We start from the raw sequence: 20,573 nt of genomic DNA, 5'->3' as shown, positions 1-20,573 counted from the left end.
GGGGGTGAGAGGACCAAGGGAGAAATTGGAATGTGGTGCTCGAAGGTCATGTCCAGGGAGGGATGGTGAGACTGGAATGGAAGAAGAACCCTTCACCTGACTGGAACCTCACTGACCCATTCACTATCCATGCACTGAGTCTTGTATTCACTCAGCAAACATTTAGTGAGCTCCATGCTGGGCTGGAGATGTGTAGATAAAAGACCAAGTCCTAAATAATCTCAGTATAAGGGGAGAAGCACACATGTAAGTTGACAAATTCAGAACACTGTTTTCCAGTATGTCACATGTATGACACAAGATATTGTTTACCCAAAAGGGGGGCACAAAATACTATGTACAGAAGTAAAAAAATTGGAAGGACATATCCCAACATGTAATTGTGATTATGCTTAGGTGTTGGGAGTTTAGGTGAAGCAACTTTCTTTCCTTCCTCCTTCCCTTTTTCCCTTCCTTCCTCTCTCTTTCTCTCTCTTTCTCTTTCTTGCCTTCAATTTACGTCTTCCTTTCTTTCTTGTTTTAGCTTCTCTGTTTCTTTTCCTTTTTAATAGTGAACATCTAGTTTTTGTAAATAAAAAAAAAAACCACAATTCAGTCCCGTGTGACATGTGCTATCCGATATTAAAGTGAGAACACCACACAGACCCCAGCCTGGTGCATCCAGGCAGCTGTAAGCAGTTAGCTATGACTCGGTTGGTGGTGTGGCTGAGGCCCAGGGAGATGAGGAGGCTGTCGTGAATTTCTGACTTTGTTCCCCTCCACCCTCCCCTGCCAGGTGGAAATGCTGGAGAGGAAGTATGGGGGCTCCTTCCTGAGCCGCAGAGCCGCCAGGACCATCCAGACGGCCTTCCGCCAGTACCGCATGAACAAGAACTTTGAGCGGCTCCGCAGCTCAGCTTCAGAGAGTCGCATGTCCCGCCGCATCATCCTTTCCAACATGCGAATGCAGTTCTCCTTTGAGGAATATGAGAAGGCACAGAACCCCGCGTACTTCGAGGGCAAGCCTGCCTCGCTGGACGAGGGTGCCATGGCTGGGGCCCGGAGCCACCGGCTTGAACGGGGGCTCCCATATGGCGGCTCCTGCGGAGGGGGCATCGATGGTGGGGGAAGCTCCGTCACCACATCTGGAGAGTTTTCTAATGACATCACGGAGCTTGAGGACTCCTTCTCCAAACAGGTCAGCATCCCTGAAAAGGACCTTTCCTATCCCTCTCCAAGCTCTGGCTACTACTACAACCTTTTACCTGTACTTCAAAGAAGTTGCCCAACAAGTTGTTGTTTTGATAACAACAAATAGCTACCATCTGAGTAGGGACTGTGAGGGTGATGAGAAAGGATTGGCAAGAGAAAAATTATATTGTTCAAACAAGCAAGTTCTCACTCTAGAACATGAGCCACTATAGAAGGCCTAACTAATAGCTCCTACTCTATATCAGCCTTCGAGACTAGGGGTGCTATCCTGGTTTTACAGAGGAGGAAATTGAGACTCTACAACCCTGAGAGGTGACTTGACTTTTCCAAATTGGATTGGGACTCAGCTCTGTCTGGTCCCAAAGCTTTCCCTTATACCACACGATTGAGGACCAGGCTCTGTGCTGGGTGCTGTGAGGGAGACAGATGAACTGGCCAGGATTCTTTTTCTCAAGGATCTCCCCAAGCAAGCAGGAAATAACAGGCACATGTGCACAGGACTGTTTCCTGAAAGAGTGTGCTCACAGCCATGAGAAGAGATCCCATATAGTGTTGTGGGAACCCAGAGGAGGGAAAGAAAATTTTCTTCTGGGAGGACGAGAGCAGGCTTCTTTGAAAAAACAGCACTGGAGCTGGGCCTTAGCAGGCAGCGAAGAGTTAGCAAGTTAGAGACAGTCAGAAGGGTGTTGCTTGCATAAGCATTGCATCAGCAAAAGCAGGGAAGTGTGGGAATGTAAGCAGCAGTGATAGTGGTGGGAGATCATTCTAGGCTTGGAGTGTGTCAGCACAGCTGATCAGGTGCAAATCCCAGTTCTGCCATTTCCCAGCTAGATGACCATGGGCAAACTGTTTAACTCCACTGAAACATGATCAATAACGTGAAGATAAAACCATCTTTTTAGAGCTGTTTGGAAGGTTGAGTTCAACTCGGTAATATATCTGAAAGCACCTAGTATATGGCATTTGCTAAGTACATGTTAGTTTCCTTCCTAAAACCAAAAAGATATTTGATAAAAATTGTTGAATGAATTAATGAAAGTGTATAAGAGAAGAAATCATTCTGCTCTAACCTCTGTGATCTGGCCCTGCCCTAAGCTTGGTCATGCTTCCCTGGAGTTAGTGATGGAGTTGGGAGAGGAGGCAGGTAGAAGACAGGAAAGAAGTATTAAAGGGAAGATCTAAATCACTCCTTTATGCATCCATATGACACATTTAATTAATGTCAATCAGTGTGTCAAGCTGAGCTAAAAAGAGAGAAACCCAGCCTGGACTCATCCCTCAACTACTGGCCTCATAGTCTGGTAGGGAGATTGAGGAACCAGGCCTGGGCCTACCTCTCAGTGCTATTCAAGTCTAATCGGGAGGTATCTATTGCTGCATAACAAATGACCCCAAAATTTAGTAGCTTAAAACTGAATGTAAAGACTGAGCTTAAACAATAGTTATTATCCCATATAGTTTCTGAGGGCCAGGAATCTTTGGGTGACTTGGCTGGTGGCTCTCACATAGGGTCTGTCATGAGGCTCTGATCAAGTTATAGGGTGGGACTGTAGTCTCTAAAGGCCTGACTGGGGTTGATGGGTCTGCTTCCAAGCTCACTCATTTGGCTGTTGGCAGGAGGATTCAGGGCCTTACCACGTGGGCCTCTCTACAAGACTGCTCACAGTGTGAGCAGAGCGAGGGATCTGAGAGAGGGAGCACAAGCAAATGAGAGTACTCAGGATAGAAGCTGCAGTCTTTCTTAACCTAATCTCAGAAGTGACATCCCATCACATTTTCCAGATGCTGCCGGTCCCACAGACCAACCTGGGACACTATGGTACATGAGGGTGTGAATAGCAGGAGGCGGGGATCATTAGGGACCAGTTGGGAGGCTAGATACCAGAGTGAGGCCAGCTTCGGTCCAGATTCTCAAGGCTAAATATCATGGATTTCCTAAGAGAGAACCAGACAGAGGGCTCCGGGAGCTCAGAGGCAGCTGGGATTTGGGTTTACCCTAAGGAAAGGCAGAGGCAGGAATGTGGCTTGGGAGCAGTGAGGAGGCGGCATTTGACTTGGGTCTATATGGACATGAAGAAGGTATTGGGATATCTGAGAAGGGAACTTGTGGGCATAAGTTCTAGCTCCTGTGAGCTCACAATGGCTCCCTGGGAGTTATGTCCTGCAGAAAATCTGGGGAGGTGGGGGAAGGGAAGCCCTTTTATGGCTGCCTCACCAGGAAGAGTCCCCCACTTTTTCTTTCCCTCCCTTCCTTGTTCCCACCCTTTCACCATCCCACTGCTCTTCATCTTTCCCTCCTTTTTCTCCTTTCCCCTCCACCTCAGGTAAAGTCTCTGGCTGAATCCATTGACGAGGCCTTGAACTGCCACCCATCGGGGCCCATGTCTGAGGAACCAGGGTCAGCCCAGCTGGAGAAGCGAGAGTCAAAGGAACAGCAAGAGGACAGCTCGGCCACATCCTTCAGTGACCTTCCCCTCTACTTGGATGACCCAGTTCCCCCACCATCCCCTGAACGACTGCCTAGCACAGAGCCCCCTGCCCAGGGCAGGCCTGAGTTCTGGGCACCAGCCCCTCTCCCTCCAGTTCCTCCACCAGTGCCAGCAGGGTCCCGGGAAGATGGTAGCCGTGAGGAAGGCACTCGCAGGGGTCCTGGGTGCTTGGAATGTCGGGATTTCCGGCTGCGGGCTGCCCACCTGCCCCTGCTTACCATTGAACCTCCCAGTGACAGCTCCGTGGACCTGAGTGACCGCTCAGATCGCGGCTCTGTCCACCGTCAGCTTGTGTATGAGGCTGATGGCTGCAGCCCCCATGGGACCCTGAAGCACAAAGGGCCACCAGGCAGGGCCCCAATCCCACACCGCCACTACCCGGCCCCGGAGGGCCCAGCCCCAGCCCCGCCAGGGCCCCTACCACCAGCCCCCAACAGTGGCACTGGGCCCAGTGGTGTGGCTGGGGGTCGGAGGTTGGGGAAGTGCGAGGCAGCAGGCGAGAACTCTGATGGTGGCGATAACGAGAGCCTTGAGAGCTCCAGCAATTCCAACGAGACCATCAACTGCAGCTCTGGCTCCTCTTCGCGGGACAGCCTGAGGGAGCCTCCAGCCACCGGCCTGTGCAAGCAGACCTACCAGCGGGAGACTAGGCACAGCTGGGACTCACCAGCCTTCAACAATGATGTGGTGCAGAGGCGGCACTACCGAATTGGCCTCAACCTGTTCAATAAGTACGTGTTCCCATTCCCACCTTGTTGCCCCTACTGACCCTGCTGCAGGTACTTAGACTCCTGGAGGCAGTGATCCTGCTGCTGCCATCCTTCCACTTTGTGGATGGCGTTTCTCTCTAGCTGTTCAGGGAAAAGAATTGGCAACAGGGTGACAAGAATGGAAAGCTGCCCCCACACCCATGAAAGGCAGTTGTGGTCCTGGTTCTGCTTCTGACTGTGTCGTCTTGGGTGAGATGCTTTCCTCTCTGGCCCTAGTTCTGTCTATATAGGATGGATTCTGAACCTTGGGTCTCCCACCTTCCCTTTTTGGTTAGGCTATCCCTTTGGGATGGCCGATGTTGTATATGAAGAACCCTGCTCTCAGAAACAGGAGACTTGGGCCAGACTCATTGGGCAGCCCTGAGCAAGGTGTATCCCTTCCTTGAGCTTCAGTGTTTCTATCAATAAACTAGCAGTATATGGATGTTTGAGATGTTGGGGGCAGGGTGCTGTGCTGGACTAGTCAGCGACCAGGACTGAGTTCTTTCTAGGTACCTAGTCTTGTGCCAGGTGCTTAGCAGTGAAATACGAGTGTGACACTTGATTAGAAAACAAATGCCTTACATCTTTGTAGCCTACTAGACATGGCCATCTGTATTTAGTTCTCATGATAACTCAGCAAGGTGGGTAGTCGTGTCCCTATTTTATAGAGAAGGAACTGAGGCTTGGAGAACTAAAGGGAATTGTCGCAATTCATGCATGGTAAGTAATGGATCTGAGACTCCATCTGTGGCACCAAAGTCTCCCAAATTCTAGCCTCATGAGGCCCTAAGGCTCTGGGGTTCTGAATATGGGATAGCTCAGACCCAGATATGGAAAGTAGGGAGCAACTGATCTATAGAAACACTCACAGAGGCTTGGTGGTGCCTGCCTGAGTGGGATGTGGAAAAAGTAATCTTTTTACTACTTTCCTGCTCCGAGGGCCTGTGATGCGGAGAGAAGGACTTAGCCTGGAACTCAGCCCTTCTCCCAGGACTCCTTAGTGCCTGTGGAGAATATCAAAGCTCCTGGCACAGAACAGGCTCTCATCAGATCTTAATTCTCTTTCAATTGTAATGTGGTTCCAGTGAAGGAGGAAGTTGAGTTGAAGATACCTTGGAATTTTTGAATCTCTGTGAAATGGGAAAGTGGCTTCTTTCCCTTGGGCCTCAGTTTTCTTATGTGTACCATGAAGGGAGTGGACCACATGAAGGGAGTGGACCTTCTTGGCTCTCTGAGGCCATGGTTGGGCCCAAAATTAGTTCAAGATATAAGGCAGGGGGCAGAGTTCCAGGAGGATTGTCATCTCATCTCTCTCCCCTCTTTCTGCAGGAAGCCAGAGAAGGGTATCCAGTATCTGATTGAGCGGGGCTTCCTGTCAGACACGCCGGTGGGAGTGGCTCACTTCATCCTGGAACGGAAAGGCCTGAGCCGGCAGATGATAGGGGAATTCCTAGGGAACCGGCAGAAGCAGTTCAACAGAGATGTGTTGGAGTGAGGACCCCAGGCTGGGACCGACTAGGCCAGGGGTTCTTGGAAAAGGAGGGCAGGAGGGAGATAAACTTTGCAAAACAGGATGAATAGACCTCCTGCTCCCATACCTCTCCACCCTAAAGAGATCTGATCTCTCTTGGAGTTAGTCCTAAAGTCTCTGGGTGGCCCCAGGCAAGGCATGCTTGTCCTATGACCTGCTTTGAGCCTGAGTTTTCCCATCCCTGATATCAGTGGGTTGATGGAACAGACCCTTAGCAACCATGTGTCTTGCCTAAATTTTCTGGGATGGGTTCCATTTCAAACATTCTATCCTCATTTGGGCTTCCCTGGTGGCTCAGCTGGTAAAGAATCTGCCTGTGATGCGGGAGACCTGGGTTCGATCCCTGGGTTGGGAAGATCCCCTGGAGAAGGGGACAGCTACCCACTCCAGTATTCTGGCCTGGAGAATTCCATGGATGTACACTCCATGGGGTTGCAAAGAGTCAGACATGACTGAGCAACATCCATTTTCATCCTCATAAGTATTTGCTTGGGCCACAGGTTCAGATTTTGGAAGTCTATCAGTGGGGGATTTGGTACATTGGAGCAGGTCAGGGTGGGTCAGAGGTTCTTTGCAGAGGAATTGAGAGTGCCACATCCCCTTCTCTGCTCCTCAGCTGTGTGGTGGATGAAATGGACTTCTCCTCCATGGATTTGGATGATGCGCTCCGGAAGTTCCAATCCCACATCCGGGTTCAGGGTGAGGCCCAGAAAGTAGAACGACTCATCGAAGCCTTCAGGTGTGCCCACTTCCCAGTACTAAAGCTGCCTTTTTCTGCTTTGGGGGGCAGTGTAGGATGGGTCTATGAGTCATCTCTCTGAGCCTCATACTTTCTGAACTAGAAATTGGAAATTATAAATCCTATATTGCAAGGCAGTTGTGACAATTAGAGGTAATGTACCAAAAGTATCCAGCTTAGCATCTGGGACATGGGCATCTAATAAGTGACAACAGCATCAGCAACAACAACTCATGTTCCCTGAGCTGATACCATACTCATCAGGTGTTGATTGGGTTACTGAGCTGGACACTTTACATGATTATTTCAGTGAATATCCCCAACAACCTGGTGAGGTAGGTGCTTCTCTTATTATTCTCATTTTGCAGATGAGAAATCAGAAGTTTAGAGAGGCTGAGTAACTTGTCCAGAGTCATATGGTGAATAAGCAGTGGAACCAGAATTTCTACTCATGTGTCTGATTCCATGACCCATGCTCTTAACTGTTATCTTCCTCCATAAATGCTGCAGGGATCAGGCATCAGACCTGGTTATAAGCCCTGACTGTACCACTTTGGGGTATTTAGAAGAGAAATAGAAGAGTTACTGGGAACTTGTTTTCTGACATGGGAGGATTTGCTTTGTAGTCAGAAAGATCTAGATTTTCACCATTTATCAGCTCTATTATCCTAGACACTGAAGGCCACTTTGGGCTTCAGTCACTTCATCTGTAAAATGGGGCTGCAAAACTATGATGGGATTACAGAAGATGACATACATAAATCCCCTGGCAAAGCTCCATGAAAGGTAGCTGTTGAGATTTTTACATGCTAATCTTGAGGAAAGTCTGAAGAAAGAGGAGAGACCCAAAGGGTTTGGGAGTATGTCTTGGAGGAGAGAATTGGTGGTGCCAGATGGGAGGATGGTGGGTAGGCAGAGATTACTGGTGCCTGACCCTGGCCCTGACCCCTCCTGCCCTGCAGCCAGCGGTACTGTGTGTGTAACCCAGCCCTCGTGCGCCAGTTCCGGAATCCAGACACCATTTTCATCCTTGCTTTTGCCATCATCCTCCTCAATACTGACATGTACAGTCCCAGCGTCAAGGCTGAACGCAAGATGAAACTAGATGACTTCATCAAGAACCTGAGAGGTACCCCAGAGCTTCCCATCAGCTTTTCCTGTCTTTCACCTGGGAAGGGAAAGTGGGCCAGGTGGCAGGGGTGGGAAGGAAGAGGGAGATCACACCTACTTCCTGAAAATTTAACCTCACTTTCTGCCAAGGCTAGATGTTCCCACAGCATTTACTTGTTAAATCACTCAAATCGTCGTTTGTCTGTCCATTCATCCCCACACTGAATATTGACTGAACGGGAGGTAAAATCCGTGACTTTTATGGAACTTACACTAATTCACTCATTGCTCCCTGTTTCCCTCTCTTGTTTGCCCATAAAGACTTATTTATTTTAGGTGCCCTTTCCTCCACTCATACATTCATTTATTCATTCATCAATCAGCCAGCCAGGCAGTTGACACTGAGTGCCTCATGTGTGCCAGTCCCTATGATAGGTGCTAAGGACCATGGAGGGGCATCTGCCACAGTCCCTGCCCCAAGAGGGCTCCCAGTTTGTGTGCGAGAGACTGACTTGTAGTACCAGATACCCATCACAAGACAGGAAACGGACTGTGATGTCAGACAGGACAGAAGTATATTCAGAGCTCAGGGAAGAGAGATAATATGACCAAACAGTGATAGAGGAGGCTTACCTAGCAGTAAGAATAACAAAGGCACAGAGGTAGGAAAACAAAGTTGCTTGGAGAACAATCGAGAGGAGGCGGACAATCTAGTTAGGAAGGTCAGTTAGAACCTGTTTCCAGGGGCCTTGACGTGCCAGATGAAAGGTGTCCCCTTGACTTTTTTTCTTGGTTTATTGTATTGATGTCAAGCCCTGCCTCTCACCAAAGAGCAGCCTACTAGAAATGGCACAGATGTTAGGATTATTTAAACAGAAAGGAAAGAGGGAAGTATAATTGAGGAAAAACAAACAGACAAGACAGATTTGCTAACTGTCAGGGGTTTGCATCATTGGGCTCTTAAACTGTCTGACTGCTGAGGTAAAAAGGCGGTGTGATGAAGGCTGTTTGTTTAGTACCTGGTGTCCAAGGAGGAGGCTTGGCATTTCCTAAGGAGAAAACATTTTCTTTAGCAGAAGGTTTTTGTCAGAGGAGTGAGTGGGTTTTGCTCAGCAGACAATCAGAAGGATGGTAGACTTCAAAGGAGGGAGTAAGACAGACCAGAGGCCATCTGGAGCTGTCTCCCAGGATCCTGCCATTAGTCATTCATTCGTTCATTCACTCATTTCATCCATTCTCCCTTCTCCCCTCCTTGTCTCTGTGTATTTATATATGTGTATATATGTACATGTGTATACATATACACATATGTACATATTTTATATGTGTACATATATATTGTATATGTACAATATATTTTTATATGTACATATATTGTATATGTGTATATCTTCACCCTCCAATTATTAAATAAGCAAGCGAAATGAATTCCTGTTCATTCCAAAAATTTTATAAATATAGAAGTTATTAAAAATTTTAACCATCCAAAATTCTGTCCCCTAGAGGCAACCATGGTTGATATTTTGGTGTATTCTAGTCTTTTTTTTTCCTATGCACATGTAACTATGGGCTCCCCTAGTGGCTTAGTGGTAAAGATCTGCCTGTAATGCAGGAGATGCGGGTTTGATTACTGAGTCGGGAAGATCATCTGGAGAAGGAAATGGCAACACACTACAGTATTCTTGCCTGGAGAACCCCACGGACAGAGGAACCTGGTGGGCTACAGTCCACAAGGTTGTGAAAAGAATGAGACACAACTTAGAGACTACAGTAACAGCAACAACAATTCATGAAAATGGAATATCTCTCCATTTATTTGACTTAGTGACTAAACAACAGCAACAAGTGTAACTGTACAGTTAAGATCAGGTTGTACAAGCAATTTATTATCTTGCTTTTTTTTCACTTGCTATAGGAATTTTCTTACAATTTTTTTTATAAACATCAAATTTTTAACAGCTATAAATTATTTTATGAAATGGATATATTCAGCTTTACTTCAGTATTCCTTGGCTGTTAGAACTTAGATTGTTTGAAATTTTTATCATAAGCTGCACTTACACACATATCTTTGCACATATTTCTGAGTAATTCCTTACAGTGGGTTCCTAGAAGAGGAATCACTGAATAGTGAGGCTTGCCAAATTACCTTCCAAAACAGTTATGTTAGTATATATGCCTGCTTCCATGAACTGTTACTAATACTGGATATTATCATTTAAAATTATTTTTGTTAGTTAGAAAGGCCAAAAAAAAGTGTCATCGTTTTAATCACACTGTGCTCTGAGTTGTTAGACAGAATTCCCGTCCTGGGGAAGAAAGCAATGGACTCTTCTGGCCTGATCCTGGCCAAGGGACCAAGGGTGGCTGTTTCCTCCAGTCCTGGCCATCATTACGGCCCACGCCTGGGTGTGGAGGGTTGTGGAAAATCCCTGCCACCCACTCCCCACATGTATACTATATATTCCTGTGTATTCCCTCCACCAGGGGTTGACAATGGTGAAGACATCCCCCGAGACCTCCTAGTGGGTATTTACCAGCGCATCCAGGGACGCGAACTGCGGACCAACGATGACCATGTGTCCCAAGTGCAGGCCGTGGAGCGCATGATTGTAGGCAAGAAACCAGTAAGTGCCTTGGGAGGCTGAAGAAGGGACAGGGTTGGGGAGGTGAGTCCATGCCCCTCTGAGCCCCAGGCTCCCCTCAGCTGCTGAATGGAGGGGGTGGTGATGCATTCCTCAGGAGTGGTGGGCAGCTTGAGTGGGATGCTCTGTGGGAATGGGTCTGGCGCATGGCAAGGCACATCGTGGATGCTGTGTAAATATTAACATGCTTCTCACCTCTGGTTTGGCTGGTCCATCCCAAGTGAGCAGCCAAGATAATAGCTGATGACCGAGCCACGAACATACTCTAGTCTTTTAGTCAACAAACATTTACAGATGTCTTTCCACTGAGCCTAGCATTTCAGTTGGCACTGGGGACACAGGTACAAATAAGATATGGTCTCTGTCCTTGGAAGCACAGACCAGGGTGGGGAGGTGTCAGACAAAAACTCAATACCTCCACCTTATAGTTAGGTTAATTTAAGGGGAGCACATGGGAGGGAGAAGTCATTTTCAGCCCAGTGAGATTAGGAATGGCTTCTTGGAAAAGAGAACACTGGAACTGGGGTTTGGAGGAGGGGTGGAATGTGGCCATAGGGAGCTGAGCAAGGAAAGCATTCCAGACAGAGGGAGTTACAGGGACAAAGATAAGCCTAGGCTTAGTTGCTTAGATTCCTTGTATCAGAGTGACAGTGATATATACCAGAAGTGAACTTACTCTTGCAGTTAATATTAAGATGCCTGAAGCTGGTGGGCTGGCCTTGCGGACACCTATTTCTTCATGCCTATCTAGGTCCTATCTCTTCCTCACCGTCGACTGGTTTGCTGCTGCCAGCTCTATGAGGTGCCAGATCCAAACCGCCCACAGAGGCTAGGGTTGCATCAGCGGGAGGTCTTCCTCTTCAACGACCTCCTTGTGGTATGCGCATTGAGGGGAGGAGGAGGGAAGTGGTGAGCTTGGACTCTGGGTGGGGTATAAACCATTAACATTGGTGGGTGGATACATGGTAGGTAAGTAGCTCTGCCATGTGATCTGGGTGCCTCTGCCCCTCCTTTACCTCACCATTTGGAGGATCCATTTGGAGGTAGTGACAGCCACAGGGGGACAGAAAAGGTGAGGACCAGGGCAGATAACAGGCTTACAATCTGGGAAGTGGTAGAAAAAGTCCATGCCCACCTTAACAACCCAGTAGGTTGACTGGAGGAAGTGAACCTGTGACCCTGGAGTCGGTCTGAGACCTTCTGGTGGTTGGGATGCTTGAAGTAATTCTTAAAACCGAGCTCATCACCAGTGTAGACATATGTCTTTTAGAACTGGGACTCTTAGGACTCTGCAGATGGGAAGGGAAATTCAGGGTCCTGTCCAACCTCTTATCCCAGGCAAGAGTCAGATTCCCGCATGGTCCTTTGTTTGCATGAGTGCAGCACAGAAGGCTGCCTTCCTCCAAGGGAGCCAGTTTTCTGTTCGGACAGCTCTGACTGCTAGAATCTGTCTCCCAATGGGTTTCCTCCAATAATCTTCACTCAACCCTTGGAATCCCAGAGAATGAGTGTTCTCCCTCTGCTCTGAGACAGCTCCTCAGGGGTTTGAGGACAGTGACCTGTCCTCCCTTGGTGTTCTCTCCTTTAGAGCAGGTTTCTTAACCTCGGGACTATTGACATCTGGGGTGGATATGGGATAACTCTGTTGTGAGAACTGTCCTGTGCATTGTAGCATGTTTAGCGGCACCCCTGGTTTCTATCTACTAGATAGCAGTAGCACTCAAACTAAAAATGTCCTCTAGGGGGCAAACTCACCTCTAGTTGAGAATTGCTGCTTTGCATAAAGCTCCTCCAGTGCCCTCTCTGAGCTTTTATTTCCTCTTCTGTGAAGTGGAGCTAATCCCCAGCTCAGGGTTGTCATGGGGGTGAAATAACACGTCAGATGTGGACTAGCCTAACCCAGAGGAGGGCCTCGCCCACATAGGTATTGAGTAAATGTTTCACCATCCATTGTGCACTGACACCTGTGGGTGCCCAGCCCCATACTAGGCACTGGATTCCCAGAGATGAAGGAGACTCAGTCCTTGTTCTCTCACAATCCAAAGGGCTAAAAAGATGCTTTGCATAAGTGTGTACCGTAACCATCCTGAAATCAAATAATGTGCTTTTAAATGACACTTGCAGATGGTCTGAGATGTTTCCAATCCATGTTAGCTGAGTCTAGAACACTCGAGTACTTGATAAAGACCTTGGGTTGTTGAGAAGAAGACTCATTAACTCTACACATTGGTTTATTGTAGATTTCCAATGTGCACTGGGTCTGGCCCAGATGGGCAAGATAGACTCCTCCTGGTGTTTCCAGTTCAGCAGTCACACACTCATAGCACTTTCCTCAAGCCTAATGGTGAAAGGCACTGAACCAGCACTCTAGAAGCTCAGAAAATGGTGGCAGGGGGACTCTATGTGCGGTATTAGAAGAGGCTTCCTGGGGGGAGCAGCATTCAGTTAGTTCCTATAAAAATCGTGAATGCCTGTTGCGCATCATCATTACATCAGGAAATTGCATTTCTCTCCCGTCTCTCCTGTTCTGCTCCACCAAGCTTCAATTCTCCCCAACTTGTGGGTATGTGTGTTTGTGTGTATATGTCTGTTAGTGGTGGGGGGAGGGTAGGGAGTAGGCAGTAACAAGCAATAGATGCCATGGGAAATTCCCCACCCCAAACCCTGCCTCTTGTCTTTTTCCCACCCCTGCCAAAGGTCACCAAAATTTTCCAGAAGAAGAAGATCTTGGTGACATACAGTTTCCGTCAGTCCTTTCCCCTCGTGGAAATGCACATGCAGCTCTTCCAGAATTCATGTGAGTCCCTTCTTGGATCCCAGCATCCCAAGAGTCTTTGCCGTGGCCCTCATGCTCATCCTTCCTCCACACCAGCCTCCAGTTTTGGGACTCCTTTACAACAGGGCTGAGGTGTCCAAAGCACTTCCTTGGTCCCAGGATGGAAGGCAGGGCAGGGTGGAGTATGACTTGGGTCTGTGCCCTGGGGAGCTCATAATCTGGCAGAGAACTGCAGCATGTATGTTTTCTGATGGGCTAAAGTGATGGTGACCACGCCACACATTGAAGGACTAAGCCAGAGGAGCTTTGATGGGTGGCTTCTGGGCATTAGAAGCAATGTGAGTAGGAAGGGGTTCTAGAGAACAGCCAGAGTTCAGCCTGCCTTTCCATCCTGGGGCATAGGGAATACCATGACTACCAGGAGTCTGGGGGCTTTGGAACAAAGGGGGCCCACTGATGATGCCCATGCAGAGAAGAGGCTGGGTCAGAGATGGACATGAGAAAACTTATTTCACATATGAGCCACCTTGCCTCAGACAGAGGTGCCTGACCTTCCCCTTCCCAACAGATTACCAGTTTGGGATCAAGTTGCTGTCTGCAGTACCTGGTGGGGAGCGCAAAGTCCTCATCATCTTCAATGCCCCCAGCCTCCAGGACCGACTGCGCTTCACATCTGACCTCCGAGAATCCATCGCTGAGGTGCAGGAGATGGAGAAATACCGTGTGGAGTGTGAGTAACCCAGCCACATCTCCTTCTCCAACTAATACAGTGCCTTGCAGACACTAAGAATCCTGTCCTCTGAGAAACTCAGAGTTGGGGGTTAGCTTGTCCAAACTTCCTACCCTCATTCCAGGAACCCTTCAGCCTCTGCTTGAATACCTTCAGTGACAAGAGGCTCATTACCTCTCAAGCTCATTATTATTTCAAGCCCTAATTATGAGCCAGCACTTCTTTCTATTGAAAGGCAGCAGGGAGAAGAAGCAGGGTATTGGAGGTAGGACTTAGTTTCAGATGCCAGGTATGCTACTTATTATCTGGGTAAACTGGGGAAAGGTACCTGACTCTCTGAGCCCCAGTTTTTTCATACATGAAATTGGGGTGGTGAAATTTTCAGAGTTGTGAAGATTCAATGAGATAAGGTGGAGGATGTGTCCTACATGTTCACAGGACATGAGTGTTGAACATCGTTAGTGTCCAACTGATGTTACTCCCCTTCCCAGCCTCTCCTTTCCTCTTCCCACATTCTCGTTCCTGAACTGAGTCCTGATGACCCATCCTCCTGGCCTTCAGGGGCCACATCAAGTCATTCTGATCATATATAATAGAAAATAGTGATTGCATCTCATTCCTCCCAATGCCCTCTAAGTTCTTTTCTCCAGGTTAAGTAACATGGTGTTAACTAGAAAGGCAGGCAGATAGACAGAGAGACAGAGAAAGAGATGTGGACTGCTCCTCAGTGAGGCCTTCACAGTTCTGGGGTCTGCTGTGCTCTTCAGCAAGGCAGGGTCATTCATTTATCTCACCAGATCCTTGAGACCCTGGGGATATTCAGAGAGAGAGAGGGTGAGTATGCCAGGAGGAGGGATGGGTGATCGATAGGAGTCTCTGTGACCTCCGCAGGGAGGCGGGAGTGTAAGGCTGGAGAACATGAGCTCTGGACTCAGGAAGACCTGCTTCCAGAATGTCAGCTCCCCCACTTCCAGACTTGCCCTGGGCAAGCTCTGTGACTTCTCAGATTCTCAGTTTCTTCCTCTGGAAACTGTGGCTGCTAATGCTTACCTCTGAACTGGTGTAAGGATTGAGAGAGACTGAGTAAGCATAGCACCCAACACATGGCTGACACATAATAGAGAATTTGATTTCCGTTGGTTTCCTACTCCTGTCCTTGCAGGAGCCCTCTGCTCTGGAGCAAGGTATCTGAGAATGGAGCGGGCTCTGGAATGAGTGCCCTTCGCCATAGGCTCGAAGGGCCTTCCTGCCCCTCCTGGGAACAAAGCAGCCACTGTAAAGCTCTGTTTTGAAAGGTAGGGGTGGTTTGGGAGACCAGACAGGGGAGGGAGAAGCAAGGGGAGAGGAGCCAGAGGAGCAGGTGCTGAGAGGGACAAGGGAAGACTGAGCCAGAGGAAATTGTGCGAGACGGGCTGGGCGCTGCAGCACTTAGGAGATGTAGCTGAGGTATGGCTGTCCAGGGGCCGAAGCAGGAGACCTGAGGACAGAGCAGGTGAGGAAGGGGAAGGCCCACAGAAGGATGGGGTCAGTCAGGTGGCTTCTCACTCCTGTCCCTGACCTTTGCCCCTTGTCTCCTCCACCGCCACCCAGCGGAGCTAGAAAAGCAGAAAGGTATGATGCGGCCTAACACCTCACAGCCCGGAGGGGCCAAGGACTCGGTGAACGGCACACTGGCCCGAAGCAGCCTGGAGGACACTTATGGGGCAGGCGATGGGCTCAAACGGGGTGCACTCAGCAGTTCCCTGCGAGACCTCTCAGATGCAGGCAAGTCTCCCGGGGCCCCTGTCCTGGCTGGGGAGCCATGGGACTGGGTGTCCTCTTCGCTTCCTATCACTGACTGCCAGCCTTCCTTACACTCACCACACGTGCACGCATCCTGCCTTCATCCAGAGTCCTAGGTGCCATGCCACAGGGGACCTGGGAGCTGGGTCAGCACAGGTGGAGCCCAGGGTTTGGGCCAGGGAGTGCGAATGGGGCTACTCAGCCCCTCTCTTTCGCTGCTCCACTTCTCCTCTCTTTCCTCTTCTGTCTCTCAGGCACCACCTTTCCTCCTCCTCCTCCATCTTTTCCTCCTCTCGCTCCTCCTTCTCTACCTCTCCTCCTCCCGACCTCCCCCTCTCCAACGGGGGAAAGGGAATAGGGGTGTCTGTCCCTGGGAGGGGCCCAGACCTGGTGCCCAGCTCTGGAGCCCAGCCGGGTGGGGAGGGGGGGTTGCTGCTCTGACGCTGGGCTCCTTGCTTGTGGGCGCAGGGAAGCGGGGGCGGCGTAACAGCGTGGGATCGCTGGACAGCACCATCGAAGTAAGTGCCAGCTCCTGCCCCACTCTCTGCATGAGCCCTGCCCTGCCACCCTGGCGCCCCAGAGGAGGAGGGGACCTGTTGCTTCCCCCTCTTCCCTGCCGGGAACCCTGCGGCTGCCTCTCCCAGCCAACCACTCTCTCAATCTGTCCTCAACTCTCTCTGTCCTCACTCTGCCTGTCTCTCAGTCTGTCTTCCACTCTCCCAAGCCCCCTCTCAACCCCAGGGCCGACTCCAAGTAGTGATGCTCTTGGAGTTGGGCCGAGAGAAGCTCTTACTTCCAAGTCCTGCTCTTTGAGCCTGACCAAGTCACTCTGTCTCTCTGGGCCTAACATGCTCCCTGCCTGCAAAATGGGGATGAGGAGAAGGTACTGCTAAATCTTCCTCTCCCAGCTGAAGCTCAGATGAGATAGTGGATGTGACAGCAGAGCTCTGCAAGCTGGGGGCGCTCCACGTACAAGTACAGGACCGTGACTTGGTTTCCATTATGCCGTGGAGGGGGGTCCTATCTCCCCAGCCCCCAGGGACCAGGGGGGTGGGGCTTAGGGTTGGGGGTTTAGGACATCTAGACTGGCCTGACTTCCACCCCTCCCCCCTTCCAGGGGTCTGTTATTAGCAGTCCACGCCCTCACCAGAGGATGCCACCTCCACCCCCACCCCCGCCGCCAGAGGAGTACAAGAGCCAGAGGCCCGTCTCCAACTCCTCATCCTTCCTGGGCTCCCTATTTGGAAGCAAGCGGGGCAAGGGGCCCTTCCAGATGCCACCGCCACCAACAGGCCAGGCCTCTGCCTCCTCTTCATCTGCTTCTTCCACCCACCACCACCACCACCACCACCACCACGGTCACAGCCATGGTGGCCTGGGGGTGCTGCCTGATGGGCAGTCCAAGCTCCAGGCCCTGCATGCCCAGTATTGCCAAGGACCAGGCCCGGCCCCGCCACCCTACCTGCCACCCCAGCAACCCCCTCTCCCCCCACCGCCTCAGCAGCCCCCGCCCCTGCCACAGCTGGGCTCCATTCCACCACCTCCCGCTTCAGCTCCTCCTGTGGGGCCGCATCGCCACTTCCATGCCCATGGCCCAGTCCCAGGCCCCCAGCACTATACCTTGGGCCGGCCAGGCAGAGCTCCCAGGCGGGGGGCCGGAGGACACCCTCAGTTTGCTCCACATGGCCGCCACCCCCTGCACCAGCCCACCTCCCCCTTGCCCCTGTACAGTCCTGCCCCCCAGCACCCTCCAGCCCACAAACAGGGCCCCAAGCACTTCATCTTCAGCCACCACCCACAGATGATGCCAGCAGCGGGGGCCGCTGGGGGCCCTGGATCTCGGCCACCAGGGGGCTCCTACTCCCACCCCCACCACCCCCAGTCACCATTGTCACCGCACTCACCCATCCCACCCCACCCCTCCTACCCACCCCTGCCCCCACCTTCACCCCACACCCCACACTCGCCCCTGCCACCCACCTCCCCCCATGGCCCACTGCACGCCTCTGGGCCCCCCGGCACGGCCAACCCACCCACTGCAAACCCCAAGGCCAAGCCAAGCCGGATCAGCACCGTGGTCTGATGAATGGAGTGTGTGTGAGCTGGGGACTGGGAAGGTCTGGGGAATCTGCAGGAGAGGGACCTCTCTGCTTCCTCAGTTTTTCTAAAATATACATGCACACAGAAATGTCCTCCTCCCCACTTCTTCCCTGCCTCTGGACCCCTTCTCTAACCCCCAACAGTCTCCTTGGGGTTTCCTTCCAGATTTGAGACTCCTTGCCACTTGCAGCCTGTATGCAGGGCTCTTGAGCTCTGGGGAGTGGTGAGGACCTTTCAGAGATCCTCGTCCTCTTTTTCCCTCTCTTCACCCTCCCCTCTCCCTTTCCCCAGAGGTCTAGTTGGGTGGCCTAAGACCTCTGGGCCAGTGTGAGCTCCCCGTCAGCTCTGGCTGGTAGGGATGGGCAGGTGTTGAGAGCAATGAGGGTGAAGGCTTCCCCAGGGCACCTCTGGCCAAGTGGGGCTAGGAGGGGGCTCTGCAGTGTTGTGGCCAAACCCCAGCTGGCTCGGCCCTCTCTCTGACCTCAGGGCCTGGCCACACACTTCCAGGTGTCTCTCCACCTGCTGGAGGATGTGGGGTGTCAGTGCACTCGGTGAGTGGGCCCCCACATATGCTGGTCCCCAGGTGGAGCAGTGCTTCCTCTTTGTAGCCGATCTCTGCTCTCTGTCTAGTGGGCCCCAGCCCAGACCTCTTCAGCTTCAGGACCTTGCCTTTCCTTGCAAGGTTCTTATCCTGATCAAAGTCCAGACAGGTTTGGGGCGGGGGTGCTGAGGTCTGGGATGAGAAGGGCACAGCCCTCCCTCACCCATATTGCATGCCCCCCATTCCCTCACACCTACCCCACCTACAGCTGAAGACAGTGCACTTTACAGATACTGCCCACACACATCCCGCTGGGGCAGGGCACCCAGCGTCAGCCCTGGGGAGAGGGGCTCCCAGAGGGCCACCATGAGCCCGAGATGTCCTTCCTGAGGCAGAGATTGAAGCCATCAGAGTGGGGGCTGGGAGCCAGGATGCCTGAGTCCTTCTGTCCGTCAAACTCTCTGCTGCCTCTCCAGCCCCTTTACAGCCCTGTTTATTTATTATAAATATATTTTTTACAAGCCCCAGCTCCTCTTCTTGCCCTGCATATCCAGCTCCTTTCTCAGCTCCTGCCTCCCTCTCCCCTCTCCACCATGGGCTGCAGTACAAACAGACAGACAGACCCTGACTGTATGAAGGGCCAGGGACCCCGGGGTTTGGGGTGGGGGAGGGCAGCAGTGGGAGGGGCTGTATGGAGAGGACCTGGGGTTTAGGCATTGTCTTTTCTCCTTGTATATAAGAATGTATATTTGATGCCTCATAAAAGACCTTGTGCTCACCTCCCGCCTCTGCCTCCTACTTGTGCCCCCTCCCCCATGATGGAGCCCCTGGGAGAGAGGCCTTAGCCCAGGGAGGTGAGGTGCTGATGGTAGAAGCTCAGGCCACTGGGTGGGTGAGAGGCTTTGGTTGGGTGGGAGGTGGGCGGTGAGGGAGGTTTTCCTGTTTGTTTCATTAACAGTTTGCATAACAGAGTGGCAAGGGTCTGGGCTTTGGAGTTGGTACAGTTCAAACGATAAGCCATTGCCGCATGGGGTTGTGATGACGGCATGAGGTAATGAGTGTCCGGCAGCTGGCATAGAGTAGGTGCTCAGCAAGTTAGTTCTCTTCCCTTCCTTTCACAGGTTGGATACTTCCTCTATGCCCATGGCATCTATTCTCACCCTTCCTGGGACTGGCCTGGCTTTGTCCTGGAGCCCTCCCCCTTCTCCACAGTGGGCCACATTTCTGTCCTTGAGAGTATGGGTGGAGGGTTACCTGGGCCAGGAAGCCAAGGCTAGATACATTCATTATAAGAACTCTGTGTATGTACTTGGGATGTTAGATGACAAATAGCAGGGCTCCCTTTAGTTTACCGAGGAGGGGTCAGGCCCAGAGAAGGGGAGGGTCTTTCCCAAGTCCGGATGGAGGATCCTGATTTCTAGTCCAGGCTCTTTTCCAGTCCCCAAAGCTGCCTCCCTATGAAATGGACATGTTTCCAGCACCACTGATCATGTCCTGGGCTCAGCAGAGCCTAGGAAGAATGGGGGATGCTGGCTCTTGGTTAGGGTCAGCAGGGTCCCTGGAAGCAGCAGTCAATAAATATTTGGGGGACTTTCTTAGAGTGTGAAATGGCCACAAGAGGGAGCAGTTTGGATGACCCCACATATTTTTTTTGAGGCCTTATTTCCCCCACCTTATGGATGGCCCCACTCTTGAGTAGCTGAGATCAGTGTCTTTGTTTTCTTCCTCACATGCACATTTAAACAAAAGCAGCAGCTGGAGCCATCTAAGCATTTGGTACAGAATCAAATCCAATCAGACTTTTTTCGTTTCTTCTCTGGTGGACCAGGCTGGACTACCTTTGATTGTTCCCACTTCTCCCACCTTCAGCTTGATGCTCGTTTTTGTCTTCCCATAGCTCAGCTTTTAGCAGTCAGTCAGACTTGACTGTTGCCTTTGATGAAATAGGGATAATAATCTTGCAGGGCAATTGTTAACAGATGGGAGTGAAATGCCTGCCCCTTTGCCAGACACACAGTCAGCTATTCTTGGCTGCCTACAGAAAAAAGTGCAAACCCCTTGCCTTGACTTTGGAACTATCTCTGTAATCCACTCATTTCTCGTCTACACTTTGGTCATCCACTCACCATTTCCTGAAAAGACCTGTATGTAATTTCCAAACTCAGTATTTTACCTGTGACTTCTCCC

The 20,573-nt window shown here is 50.9% G+C and overlaps 1 protein-coding gene across 5 annotated transcripts in view; it reads left to right on the top strand.

Annotated features, from left to right (window-relative positions):
• Positions 1-19,164, top strand: part of IQSEC2 (IQ motif and Sec7 domain ArfGEF 2) — a 76,948-nt gene extending 57,784 nt beyond the window's left edge. For 4 of the 5 annotated variants that reach the window (XM_020877648.2, XM_070462806.1, XM_020877653.2 and 1 more), the window contains 12 exons: positions 776-1,177; positions 3,516-4,411; positions 5,762-5,923; positions 6,580-6,702; positions 7,665-7,831; positions 10,300-10,439; positions 11,209-11,334; positions 13,155-13,254; positions 13,802-13,963; positions 15,554-15,727; positions 16,214-16,263; positions 16,863-19,164. In XM_020877648.2, coding sequence (XP_020733307.1) covers positions 776-1,177; positions 3,516-4,411; positions 5,762-5,923; positions 6,580-6,702; positions 7,665-7,831; positions 10,300-10,439; positions 11,209-11,334; positions 13,155-13,254; positions 13,802-13,963; positions 15,554-15,727; positions 16,214-16,263; positions 16,863-17,828 — 3,468 coding nt within the window. In that variant the 3' untranslated portion in view covers positions 17,829-19,164. The remainder of the gene's footprint in view (positions 1-775; positions 1,178-3,515; positions 4,412-5,761; positions 5,924-6,579; positions 6,703-7,664; positions 7,832-10,299; positions 10,440-11,208; positions 11,335-13,154; positions 13,255-13,801; positions 13,964-15,553; positions 15,728-16,213; positions 16,264-16,862) is intronic. The other variant, XM_070462807.1, reaches the window with a different exon arrangement.
• Positions 19,165-20,573: the final 1,409 nt, after the last annotated feature.

Source organism: Odocoileus virginianus, unplaced genomic scaffold (genome assembly GCF_023699985.2).
Source record: "Odocoileus virginianus isolate 20LAN1187 ecotype Illinois unplaced genomic scaffold, Ovbor_1.2 Unplaced_Scaffold_14, whole genome shotgun sequence".
In the NCBI taxonomy this organism is placed as follows: domain Eukaryota; kingdom Metazoa; phylum Chordata; class Mammalia; order Artiodactyla; family Cervidae; genus Odocoileus; species Odocoileus virginianus.
Note: the sequence above shows the minus strand (reverse complement) of the source record. Positions and strands in the feature narration are given on the sequence as shown.